This window comes from Eretmochelys imbricata, chromosome 5 (assembly GCF_965152235.1).
Source record: "Eretmochelys imbricata isolate rEreImb1 chromosome 5, rEreImb1.hap1, whole genome shotgun sequence".
NCBI lineage: Eukaryota > Metazoa > Chordata > Testudines > Cheloniidae > Eretmochelys > Eretmochelys imbricata.
The window spans coordinates 91,322,998-91,336,972 of record NC_135576.1 but is presented as its reverse complement, the minus strand read 5'-3'; the positions used below and the strand labels follow the sequence as shown (position 1 = coordinate 91,336,972).

Here is a 13,975-nt window from a genome sequence, read left to right as displayed (position 1 = left end):
GGAATTCAGTTCAATGAAGGGTTTTGGGAATTCAATTCCATGCGGGTAGGAAAGTAGTGCTTATTGGCAAAGCGTCTGGCAGAAGTGGAGTAGGAGAGAATACATTTGTAATGTAATCATGGGATTTATGCCATCGGCATTCAACAGTTTGGGAGCAGGGACAGAGGAAATGGATGTTAAGAGTGAGCCAGAGTTAGGAAAAATGGAATAATACTACTTCCCTACCTCATAGCACATTGCAAGGATAAATGATTAATGTTTACGGTAGTTAGATACTACAGTGCTGCGGGGCCACATAAGAAGGTAGAGAGACAGGATGTAGAGGTAAGACAGGTATTTGTAAAGGTGAGAAGGCATGTGGGAACAGGGATGGTGGGGAGAGAGGAGGATATAGAGCTGGTAGTGGTAAAGTGGGGAGGACAGAATGGATGAAGGTGAGAGAGAAAAAGTAGGAAAGGTGGAAGAGACAGTGAGCTAGGGAAGAGGTAGGGTGTGCCTATTGGAAAAGCAGTGGGAAGACATGGTATCAATAGGACAGTAAAACTGTTGTTCAGTTGATCAGACAATAGGGTGGCAAATAGATTGACAAGTAAAGGAGATGATTGACATCGGTGAGAATCCAGAGAATGGAGGGAAAACTGAATATTGGAGGCGGGATCTGAAGAATAGAATGTTGCCCATAAATAGCTTGTGAGAAGTTTGCTTTAAATCTGACTTGTGGGTGTACTCTTGATAGAAGGCACTTGAATCAAAGTGTAAGTGAATGAAATTTCAGACCAGGGTGAGCTGGAAGATGTTCTCCAAACTCTGGGAAGAAGGGAAACGAGAAGCCACTTTGAAAGGATTCTGCTTTTAAAACAAAATTGTAGCTGCAACTGCAGAATTACAGCAAATGAGATGAAAATGTTTAATTGCTACTCACTGAGCCAGTAAGCGCATGGAAGGGACAATCATGCTTCTATTCCTCCCCTTTCTGCAGAATGTCACCATGGTTTGACTCCCATGGGAAATCAAATCACATTTAAAACAATGGAAGAAAACAGTTGCTTGGTTATTATTAACCAAAGCAGAGATTTTTAAAAATAAATTCTTATTCACACAAGTAGTGCCATTGAAATCAACTGGATGACTTGTGCTAATATAAATTATCCACAGAAGGTGTTGCAGCTCAGGTAGACAGACTCACGCTAGCTCTGCTTGAGCTAGTGTGCTAAAATAGCTGTGTTGATGGTTTTAGCATGGATGGCAGCTTGGGCTAGCCATCTGAGTACAAACCCACTCAGAACCCTAGGTATTTACCCTGAGTTGACACCCCTGTTACCTCTGGCTACATTGCTATTTTTAGCATGCTAGCTCAAATAGAGCTAATGCATATCTATTTACCTGAGCCGGGAAGCACACTCCCAGCTGCAGTGTAGATGTACCTTATGTGTGAAACTTGGGGAAACATGTTACATTTCTGGGAAACTGACTCATAGGTTTGTCTTGATTTTCTACAAATTTGACATTTTAAATTGCTGCCTAATAATGAGAATGCAGCTTTTAATGCTTAAGGCAACAGATTTTGTGGGCAACAAGAATATAGCTTATGTGCATCATGGTCATTTGTGGAGTTTCATTACTCTTTTTATAATGAAATGTCTTTAGGGGTCACAAAGAAACCCTGACAAACATATCAGTTGGAACTCACCTGAGCTTCTGGGGGAATAGGTGAAATCCTGGACCATTTCTGAGTCAGGCATCTGGATTGTCTCCATTATACTTCATGCAGGCTTATCACATTACACTGGGCTAAGGTTTTCATGAGTATTGAAATTAGAATCAGATAGGCTGGCTAAACTCTGATTGAAATTCCATATAGTGTGCTGTATAGCTGTGTGGTGTTTATACACTGAGTTACAGCCCTTTTTTTAGTTAGGTTCTGGTTGATATTAGTTAAAGCCTTTCACTGTGTCATCTTCCAGAGTCATAGGATGATTTCTTCTTAAAGGTGTGTGAAATTCTTGTTTACAACTAGAGTTGTTAAACTTTAATCATAATATGGGACTGAATGGGTCCACAAAGAGTCCACCACATACAGTGATGAAGTCTTTTCAGGAGTGTTCTTTATAAATCAGTAGACCAAAATCCACTATGGAACAGATTCTGATCTCCATGTAACTGGTAAAAATCCAAAATGATTTCATTGAAGTGAATAGAGTCACTCCAGATTTTCACGGGTGAAATTGAGATCAGAATCTGGCCCTGTGTGTGATGTCTCAGATCGGTGATAAGCACCATGGACCAGATCTTCAGTTGGAGTAAATGGACTATAGCTCTGTTGACTTCAATGGAGATGTACCCCTTTATACTATTGAGGATCTGGCTCCATAATTTTATTAAGCAAAGTATTTTGCTTCTAGGCTGCATTTGGAGTGACATTTAAAAACAAACCTCAACAAAACGAAAAACCACACTGCAATGTTTCTAGGCAGATAATGTCAACTGATTTTTTTTTTTTAATTATTTCATTTTTGCTGTAGGATTCTAGTGGACAATCCATTCAAGTGTTCCTGTGATGTTATGTGGATCAAGATATTTCAGGAGACCAAGTTTTCTAACACAGAGACTCAGGATTTTTACTGCATAAATGACAACAACAAGAGGATACCCCTTTCGGACATGCAGATCCCCAACTGCGGTAATATAATTTAAAGTAAAACAGTTATGAAGTTAAGTTACTGCCAGGCAGGAAAAGCAAACATGCTTTCAGCTCTTGGCTTCAAGATGGTATATTTGCCGCTGTATGAAGTCTCAGGAGAAGGTTCCTCTGACTCTTTACATCTTGTGGATTAATATTGTGAGTTTGAGTTAGAATGGCTTTTTTTTAATCTTTTAAAATAAACTGTTGTTCAGAAATGCATCAGAACAAAATATCTAAATATAGAAATGGTATATATATTCATTAAATTGAAAAGGATGCTTTCAAGATGAACAGACCCAAAATGTTACCTACCTTAAAAATGTAATTTGTAGCTTTCACAGAATCCCTAGATTAATAGAATCTTTATTTTCCTTTAAAAATGAATGTTATTAGCATCGAATTTTCAAAACTCAGGCTATAAATTGTGCCTGTTTAAAAAGAAAACACACAAGCAAATAATTCTGTATTTTTCCATATAGATCGAAGTAACTGTGTGCAAACAGAGTGAGGGAAACCCTGCAGAGTCCACTTTGTATGGGTTACATGAAGCAGACTCTGCAGGTTTCAGTTTGCAGCATTTGGCAAAATACCAATTTCCACCGGTTTGAGGAGAAATTGTATGATAATTCTCATCTCCTTGCTTCAGTTGCTTCCTTCCACAGGGTCCTGGAACAATTGTCAGGTAGTTTCACTTCTTACTAGTTGGAAAAAGTATTCCTTAGCTTCAGATCTAGTGGCGGGGGAGCAGCTGGGCTTGATTCCTCTCCTGAGCACAATTGTTTCTGACTCAAATTGCAACTCACTAACAGATAGTAAGTTTCATTTTGTTTTTCTTGATGGGGAGAGAGAGAGCACAATGAAGCAAGCTTGGAGGAAAAGAAGGAAGGAGGGCAAGGCAACACACAGTGGATAGATTTGAGTGGGGAAAGAGGCAAAGAAGAGTGAATTGGAGGGGGGATGGGAAAAAGGTAGAAATAAACTTTTTCTTCCTTCTGTTGTATCTGCCCTCTGCAGCTCTAACCTTTCTGTGAGTGCTTCACAACACCAGACTGCTCTTCTTTTCAGCACTCCCAACTGGGGCTGAAACCCATAACCAGGGAGGAAAACGGGGTGGAAATCAGATGAATGCTCTGTTTCATATAGATACTGTTGAGTACATGCTCCTGTCATGGCAATGTGTGTCAAGCAGAGCAGAGAGCGCTGGTGATTGGAGAGCAAAGAGCATGCAGGTATTTAGTAGCTCTCCCATGTTGCCAGCAGTGTCAGTGGACGAAGAAGGGAAGAGATGGGCAAGAGTGCAGGGGAAAAGCAGCATGGGATGCAAAATACAAATCTCTTTGAAGTACTCTGTAATCTCAGTCCAGCACTGAGCAAATTTCCCTTCAGCTGCTGCTGAACTTGGCTGCTCTGCTTTGAGGGGCCTGAGGGAGAGCTGCTGCATCTTCCAGGTCTTTGGGAGGACTGGGGGCAGTAGGCACAGGGCAGGGGTGTTGGCACAAAACACTGGAAGCCAAAACAGTCCCTGTTCTGCTGCAGCTGGTCAGAGCCAGCATAGGGACCCCATAATCCTTAGCTAGAACCCCACTGGTACCTAGAGATTCCCTTAACTCAACAGTTTTCTGAGTTCCCAGCACTAAGGATCATGGGACTTTTACTGAGTCATTGAGTGACTGCAGCAAGTTTGGGTGTGTTTCTCAGCCTGTGGTGCCTTGTGTGTGGGAGGTGTGCCTCCTGCCACATAAGAGAGCTTTGCAAGATTGGGGGAGTCATTGGCCAATCTGGTGGTCCTTTCAAAGGCCACTGCAAATGGTCTACACTAGAGCAGGAGAAGGAGGAAAGGGGGTTGGAGACCCTGTGTGTGGAGGCTGTACTTGAGAGGCCTGTTTTTTGGAGGAGAAGAAGGGGTGGTTGTGTGAACAGCAACACAGGACCACAAATTGTTCATGTGCCTGGTCTGATGTTCATGTTTGTGCATGGAACTTAAACATACTTGATTATGAGTAGACTTGTTTTTCTCTTTAACTCTTAGCTCAGCCCTAAGTGAACATTTGTACCATAATATGGCATTACAGTTTACACCCTTGGGTGACACTACACAAACAAATCCAGAGCATGATATCAATGCTAAGTCTGCCATCTCCCAGGAACGTAGCAGACACTTAAAGGAGACAAATCACAACATCCATGTGAGCACGACCTACATTCTGAAACTCTTTTAAGAAATCATATATTGAGCTACTATTTTTAACAATATCTCTCTGATACTTATTTTACATTGCTTAGGTTTGTGTGGACTTAATTTTCAGAAAACCCAGTTCCATAAACTGTAGCTGTGGCTTCTGCTTTGAAAATGAGAAACCATATCTTTCATTTTTTCCCCTGCAGATATTTTTCCAAAGAAGTTAGTCTGTTTAATTTTCTAACAAAATACAAGTCAACAGAGGCTAATTGTTATCTAACTATAGGAAGAATGAAACCTTTGGTTTGGATTGAGTAATAAATGTCCATTCTTTACAGTTTTCTTCCCCTTCCTATGAATTAACTACCCCCTACCCTTTCTTTTGACTTTGATAGGTTTTGTGGGTGCTCAGGCCTTTGTAAGCTATATTGTCACCTAACAGAGTACAACCTTGCTAATTTGTCCTAATGACGACTACTACATTAATTACTGCAGATTGTTTAATTTTCTGAATCAGCAACAAGCAAACAACTTTGATTTTAGATAAAAATTAAGGACACTGTCTGACAAAGTACTTTGTTAATTTATTCTGGCAGGTGTAATTAATTATTGATGGTAATACTGCATAGTATACTAGTAAGCATTTTGTAGTATAAGTCTTGGTAATAGGGCACCTTGCTACTGTGTGCTGCTAATAAATGGTTTCTTGGTTAGAATTCTCTGGTTTGCAGATCAGTAAAGTGAGAATTTGTGAGGTTCTGTGGCACTGTACTTATTTATGTCATTGAAAAGTTCATTAATGGACTGGTTAAAGGCTAGTTGCAATTCAATTTTAGCTTTACAGTTGAACTTCCATAATCCACATTTATGGTGAAAGCCAATAAGAACTACTGACAATAAAGTACTTTTTCTGACCTCTGATCAAAAGATCAAATTTGGGATATTTTTCTGTAGTCAGTGTCGAAATGAACAAATTTAAAACTGTCCAGTGAGTCACCTGTTACCAGTGTCTGCATTGTATAGGTAGTAAAGAAATAATTTTCTTTCCCTCATATTTAATGCCTCTGTTTCTGCCACTGTTCGTAGATTCTCAACATCATTCCGTCTTGTATGACCAATCTACCTAATCAAAGATCTTATATGGCACCTAGTGTGGTGTTTGATCCATCTGTTTATTTTGATTATCCTTCCAGTGTTGCATATTTACTATATCATGCCACTTCACTGCAAGTTATTTTTTCCTTGTCACTGGTTGTGTATCCTAGCCAGAGTTTCTTGGCCAGATTTTCAGAGAGCAAAAGCCTAATTTATTTGTTGTAGATGTGCCAGATATGGCAATTTCCTGCAGTGACCTTCAAAGACTTATGGTATTGAGTTTATGTAATATTGTGGACCTGGATTGTATGTAACTACTTTGTGGGGTATATGGGTCAAACATTGCAACACCATGCAGTATCTTTAGGAACATTATTTTAAATGAATGGTTTATCTATGATTGTGTTCTTCTGCATGGGGGAGCTTTCTGGGAGGGGTTGGAAGGACTGACACCTGCCAGAGCCCAAGGTTGGAACTGGGATGATCTTTGGTAAGCTTTTAACATGAATATAAGTTCTTTTATTGTTTCAATATGTTTCCTCTGTAATGCTTTCACCTTAAGAATAAATATACTTGCTTATAAAGAGCTGTGTGGCATAACTGCTGGCAATTTATCTGTTTACAGCAGGGGTTCTCAAACTGGGGGTTGGGACCCCTCAGCGGATTGCGAGGTCATTACATGGGGGGTCGCGAGCTGTCAACCTCCACCCCAAACCCTGCTTGCCTCTAGCATTTGTAATGGTGTTAAATAAATTAAACAGTGCGTTTAATTTATTAGGGGGGGTTGCACTCAGAGGCTTGCGATATGAAAGGGGTCGCCAGTAAAAAAGTTTGAGAGCCGCTGGTTTACAGCCTTTGAAGAGAAAGCAAAGCACAGATGCTGGCCTGTTTAGGCAGTCTGGCTTGCTGGGATATCACAGTGTAAGGAGGATCCTGTGCAGCCTAGAAAAACCCGTCAGGAGTGGAAGAGATGCAGCTCTCTACCCAAGTGAGGTGACAGCTGAGGAGCTGGGAGCCTAGAGTGGGTGCCTTCGAGGAATCATAGAAGGGGAATACAGGTGCCGTTGCCCTGAACTGTGATAGTAGACATCACAATTTGTGTATGGATACAACCTGTGAGTTGAGGGAAGCTTATCTAAGAACTGCAGGATCGGGCCCAGAATTTGTCTCAATAACAGGATTTTTGTTTTCATATGGAGAAGGGGCTGACTCTTTTCTCTTGTAGTATTGTAAATCTTCCAGCAGAGATTTGGCTTTGCTCTTGTTAACTTGCATTATGTAATTGACAGAATTTCAGAAGGTGCTGCTCCTTGTTTGCAATTAGGATCTAAAAGCCAGTTTGCTCATTTCTTGCTGTGTTCAGGAAGCCCTTTTCCAGTAATTTGTATAGGCGAGTGTTAAGATAGTTCTAAATAAATTAGACTCATGCAGGCTTTTCTCCAGACTGTGGAAATGGCCATTGTGTTGAATTTCGTTTCTGGAGGTAAATAAATATGAGAAATACCAAGTTAGAAGTTTTGTTAGGAACAGAGTGGGAGACATTATGGATTTTAGATGTTAGGGAGAAAATGAAGCCAGATTGAAAGATTGGCATGATTATTTGTTTAAATAATAGAAAAAATGTAATAATATTAGTGAATCAATAAAATAAGCATTGGCTCATAGGCTGTCACAACACAGCATAGTTCAAAACAGCAAGAAAAGGCATAATCCAATGGGTGTTGAAATCTTTTCTATTATCAGTCAAACTTCACAGATAAGGCTGATAAAAGTAGAACATAACAAGCAAAACTAGTTGGCTTTTAAAAAGGTCATAAACATTCTCTCTGTTACCTGTCAGAATATTCATTCGCCCTCTATTCTGTATTATTTACTTTGGCTCCAAGTAATAGCTATTATGCATGATGTACGCTGGCAAACTATTTTTATTCTCTTGGTACTGAGTTTTAGTTCTTATCTATGATCAAGATCTGCATGAATAGTGGTTTGTACGAGAGTTTTGACAGCAACAGGGTTTACACTGTAACTCAGAAGTTGACTTACTGTTTTCTTATGCAATTGAACTTAATTAAAACATTTTTCATTATTAAGAGCTTTTAAAATGAAAATAAGTGAATTGACTGCCATAATTTATCTATGAAGCTTCTTGTCAGGAGGGAGAGAGGGAGTAGGAACCAGACTTTCAAAAGTGTAGGTACCTAACTTGTGCACATACTAACTCTGATGCATATGTACAAATCTAGATTATTCTCATGCACAGACCTCTATATCTGTTTAAATCGGGTTGTGTGTGAGCAAAATTAAACACACATATCTGTACACTCACTATCAAAAATCTGCCCCTCATAATGTAAAAATAACATTCCATTTTATAATTGTGACTTTCTCTCTAAGTTAGTTTGAAATGGAAGTATTTTGTAATAGCCATAGAACAAAGAAATAGGAATATTTAGGGAAAACAGGGAAGTTAGTGTGTTCTGCTGGGTAGAGCAATGGATTGGGACTTCAGAGACAAGGGTTCTACTTCTCATTCAGCAACAGGACTGCTGGGTGACCTTGGGCAAGTCACTTCAACCTTGTGTCTCAGTTTCCCCACCTGTACAATGGTGATCATAATACTTATCCACTTTGAGATGTACTGATGAAAAGTGCTTTTTAAGAGCTAGGTATTATTATTATTTCATCCTTGTAATGTAACTAAATAAAGACTGATGCTAGTCCTTTCCAATAGGCTAAAGAAATGACTCTCTTAATTCCTTACAAAATGGAGGCTGGGTCAGGACTTTGCCTTCAGAACCATGCACACTTGATATCAAGCGTGTGAGACTATTCTTTATTATTGCAAACATCTTGCCTGGTCTTCCTCCTGAGACCTAAAAAGTTCAAAACCTCCATGTTTGTCATACTGAAGTGTTTGACTTCACTTCTGCATTTTCAGTATTCCTAATTATAGGAATAGGAAATGTTGCAGGTAGAGCAGAATGAACATTTACTGCTCCATACTAAATGTGTTTTTAAATAATAACTGCTGTACAAGAAGTCCTTTGCCAGAGATTTGCACTCCATCAATCCAACCCTCATTAGCTTCCATTAAAATTGTTAGCAGAGCTCTCGATTCACCTGTGAAGGCTTGTGTCTGCTTTGCACAGCTCAGCTGTATTGAATTCATTTGATTGCTTTGGAGACGTGAGGTGCTGCTGATAGCAGCACTGAGTGCTCTGGTCTGTCTGATTTTGCTCTGAAGCTCTTATGTGAAATGGATGTAACTGTCTCCTTGGAAGAAGCTCTGTGAAAGGCTCTTTGAGATATTTCTATCTTTTGGATCTTTAAAGGTGGGACTTTGCAGCTACAAAGGGAGGGAGAATGGAAATAATGCTTTCTATTTTGTGTAACTAATGCTTTGTACGTAATCTTGTAGGAGTATCCTGTTTTCAATGCTACAGAGGCATAGCAGAGCTGACTCCCACATGGTATTTCTGTTTATTTCATTGGAAATGTACCCACTTACCCCATGTCTGAATTTAGCTCACAGTTTCTGGGCTGCAGCTGGTTGCTAAATGCAACACAACAGGTGCGTCATATTATCAGCAATTCACAGATTTATGCCCCAATTCAGGAGAGAAAAAAAAAGCACCTTTTGCCTTGTTTTTAAGCCCATGCAAGCCTAAAGTGTGTGTGTGTGTACGTACGTACGTACGTATGTATGTAAGTAAAATATCTTTTCAGGATTTGTAGCTTGTATTCTGGAAGCTGGTCAAATTTTAACTGAATTTGTCCTACAAAAATGTTCAATTTTTGAATGAAATATTTTTCTTTATATTTTCTAATCTTCAGCCAGGAAAGGTACATTGTAATTTGAGGAGCCATGTTCTCTTATTTCTTGACCAGCGCCACATCTATCCTCCAGAAAACGTGATTGGCTGGATAAAATGAATAGCAAATTAAAGTATTTGTTGCTGGTGTTGCACTTAAGAGCAAACCTTATACTCACATGTGGGGGAAGTCTCCTCCCAGCATGAAGAATGCAGGGAGCAGCCGCAGATTGCTTTGGAAACTTGTGTGTTGTGAGCAAGGCTGGGTTTGGGCCCGTTGTATCCCCTGAACTCTAGAGAATATCTGTAAAGCAGGGGGTATTAAAAATATGTCGTCATACAAGTTTAAATATAATTATTGTTCCCCTGATTAAGCTCACCAGTCTGCAACTGAGAGTTGTATTGAGAAGATGGTTCAGGAGATTCCAGCAAAGGACTAAAAAGACCTTAATGAAGGTCAGATATAAATTGGCTTGTGATAAATGCATTGAATGTCAGTTCCCTCCCCAGCAAAACATCTGTTTTGGTATGCTGGGGGATGGTCCTTCAAGGTCTTATCAGAGCCCATCATCTCTGCTCCTGCCCTGGCTAGAAGGGTAGTTATGAAGAAACACTGCTCCAGGCTCAGAGAGAGAGGTTTGCACATATATCTTGAACTTAGTAGGAAACTTGGTACATCAGGGAAACCAACAGTTAAAAGAACAGTTTTTGTGTTCTTCTGCCTAACATCATCCAGCTGTGATTTCAAACTAAGGGCTGCAGACTTTAAATGAACAAATCTCCAGTTGACTTCAGTGGGAGTTTGGCAATGGAGTTCTGCTCTATAAAGCAGGGATCTCAAACTCAAATTGCCCCCAGGGCCACATGAGGACTAGTACATTGGCCCAAGGGGTGCATCACTGACACCTTTTCATATAAAGGTATAAAAGCCCCTGGCCCCGCCCTATCCATCCCCGCCCCTACCCCTACGCCTCTTCTCTGCCTCCTCCCCTGAATGCGCAGCTCCCCGCTCCTCCCCCCTCCCTCCTGGAAAGCTCTAAGTGCCGCCAAACAGCTGTTTGGTGGCGAGAAGCACCTGGAGGTAGGCAGAGGAATAGAGACGCGGCACGCTATGGCGGCATGGGGGGGACGGCGGATGAGGGGAGTTTGGCGGCCACAGGAAATAACTCCAGGGGGGCACGGGGAGCTTGGCAGGCTGCCTCAAATAACTCCTTGGGCCGCGTGTTTGAGACCCCTGCCATAAAGGATCACAGAATGTGGGTTGATATTAATAAGGTGAAACTTTTATGTATGGGTTTTTTTTGTTTTTTGTATTTCTGTGCTCAAGTAGGTTGGGGGGGTGACTTTATCATAATAGAAGAAATAAAAACAAAAATAAGTGAAATTGTAGAGTCAGGTCCTTACAAGAGTGACAATTCAGGCTCAGGTTTACATCTCTTCTGCTATCATAGAACATCATTACATCCTTGGTGGTGCTACAAATGTCCATATTATCATGAGTAATATCATAAGTCAAATTGAAAATCTGTCCAGTGATACGGCATAACTCCTCAGGCTAGCTCCTCAGGTTTCATACCTCAATAGCAAGAAAAATGTAGCTCTGAATCTGAACTCAGACTTTGTGACTGACCTCTGTCTCAGTGATGGGCTGAACATGGCTGAACTGTTACTGAGACAGAGGTCAGCCACAGAGTGTGGGTTCAGGTTGGAATATTAGTAGTTTGTTCAAACCATGTGATATGCACTTATAGGGAGAGATCCTGGTTCCATTGAAGTCAATATAAGTTTTACCATTGACTTCAGTGGGGCCAGGATTTCACCTTAAAAACACTACACACATAGACATGTCTGTGTGTGTGCATACATGAGTGCTAAGTACTATTAATATGATTTTTGAGGCTGACTGAGGGATTTAGCTACATGAGTTCCATTAATTTCACGGGGAGTTGAGTAGCAGAATCCCCAATGCATCTTTGAAAATTTCAACCAAAGTATTTGTTCTTGCCTTTGTTGAACTACTGCTAGCTATGCACTGTAGAGAGATGGGCTGCATGACCACTGAACAGTAGAACCTCAGTGTTACGAACACCAGAGTTACGAACTGACCAGTCAACCACACACCTCATTTGGAACCTGGCAGCAGCAGAGACCTCCCCCCCCGCCCCCCCCCCCCCAAAAAAAAGAAAAAGAAAAATAGAAAGAGCAAGTACAGTACAGTACTGTGTTAAACATAAACTACTAAAAAAAAAAAGGTTGGGGTGGGGGGGAAGCAGCATTTTTCTTCTGTATAGTAAAGTTTCAAAGCTGCATTAAGTCAATATTTAGTTGTTAACTTTTGAAAAAACAACGATAACATTTTGTTCAGAGCATAGGCACTGACTTACTCAGCTCTGCCCCAAGCCCCTCCCCCACCTCTTCCTGTCCCCTCCCCCCCACCTCTTCCTGCCCTCACTCTTCCCCCTGCTGAACAGCTAATCGTGGCGGGTGGGAGGTGCTGGGGGGAGAGGAAGGAGCAGGAGCTGATTCGCAGGGCTGCCAGTGGGTGCTAAGCACCCACTATTTTTTTTCCATGGGTGCTCCAGCCCTGGAGTACCCACGGGGTCAGCACCTATGGTTCAGAGTTACGAACAACCTCCATTTCCGAGGTGCTCATAACTCTGAGGCTCTACTGTACCACCAGAGTTTGACTGTCCCTCTGTAATGTGGCTTCAGGTAATAAATGCACACTAATGGAGCCAAATTATTCCTTTTATGAATGAGTGTCTCAGGTTTGTTATCCAAGGATTTTGTATAGGATTGAAGAGCTCAGTACTGTTCCCATAAGTGCTGCAACTCACTTGAAGTCAATATGTCCAAATGTGCTCGTGATGAATAGAAGGTATTTTTTGACAACCTCTAATCCAAGAACTACCTGTTTAAGTAAAGTTTTATTACTTTGAATATATTGCACAGACAACTTTTCCATATGCTGTACAGTATTACAGCTAGGATTGCTTAGTTACTATGTACATATTACATAATTCCAAGTTACACAATTATTCTAATTATGCAACTTGGAAGTCCAATCTAATGTTCTTTATAACCGATGCTGTACTATTTTTGGGCACAAAGCACTTGGTTTAGGGAAACAATATATCATGGTATGACTGATAAGAAAGGGCAAAGAAAAACTGTGTGTGGTTTTTAAATAAAAACTAATGAGTTTAATTATTAAATGAAATCTATTAAATTAGACCTATGTAGACCAGTGAAAGGGCATGCTTAGTTCTGAGTAAAAGTTTACGATGATGTAACTTTATGCTAATTCAGTGAAAATTTAGACATCCCACTTTTACTTTTTATTCTACATTTTGTATTTTAAAATTTATGTTTAGCAACCCCTGATGAAGATGTTTGCATGTGAGCAACTTCAGGAAACTGAATAATCCCATAGATCTCAACGGGTCTGTTCACATTCATTACGTTTCTCACATGTATAAGAGTCTTTGGGATCAGGGCCCATATTTTAATAAAAATTATCATATAGTATAGAGCACTTTCAACATTTTGCCATCAGTGAGCCTTGTTTGTATTAATCTGCCTTTCTTTATCTTCCTGTAATGTTTTGCTATCGGCAATTAGCAAAACTACAAAAGTAGTGAAAATTTCTCTGTGTTCTTAGATGCTATAGTGGTAGTCACTATACAAAACCCTAAGCTAGCGAGACTTTTACTATTTCTTTTCAGGTGAGTTTTTTGGCTCTTTTCTGTGATATTTTAGAGCCTTGGTGGCTTCTGTTTGTTGTGACCAGAGAGGATTGTGGGGAACGTCAGAGAGACTTAACCAAACTAGGTGAATGGGCAACATGATAGCAAACAAAATTCATTGTTTATAAATGTACATTAAAGGAAAAAAGTTGCACTACTCCTGCACCTTACAGTTACTTTAGAACCTTGTATTAGCTCAGGAAAGGGACAGGGATAAAAATCTCTGCTCAGTGTGCAAGTCTGGTCACAAAAGTAAATGAGATGTCAGGAAGCATAAGGAAAGGTGTGATGAACAATAGACAAAACATAATACCATTATATTACTCAATGGTACATCCTCATCTGGAATACTGTGTGTGTGTGTGTGTGTGTGACAGTGGTCACTTCATCTCAGAAAAGGATATTTCAGAATTAGAGGGGGTTCGGAGAATGATCAAGGGTCTGGAAAAAATCATAGAGA

At 40.3% G+C, this 13,975-nt stretch overlaps 1 protein-coding gene across 3 annotated transcripts in view; it reads left to right on the top strand.

Moving 5' to 3' along the window:
- Positions 1 to 13,975, top strand: part of NTRK2 (neurotrophic receptor tyrosine kinase 2) — a 260,421-nt gene that overhangs the window by 30,630 nt on the left and 215,816 nt on the right. For all 3 annotated transcript variants that reach the window (XM_077816387.1, XM_077816386.1, XM_077816385.1), the window contains exon 5: positions 2,523 to 2,680. In XM_077816387.1, coding sequence (XP_077672513.1) covers positions 2,523 to 2,680 — 158 coding nt within the window. The remainder of the gene's footprint in view (positions 1 to 2,522; positions 2,681 to 13,975) is intronic.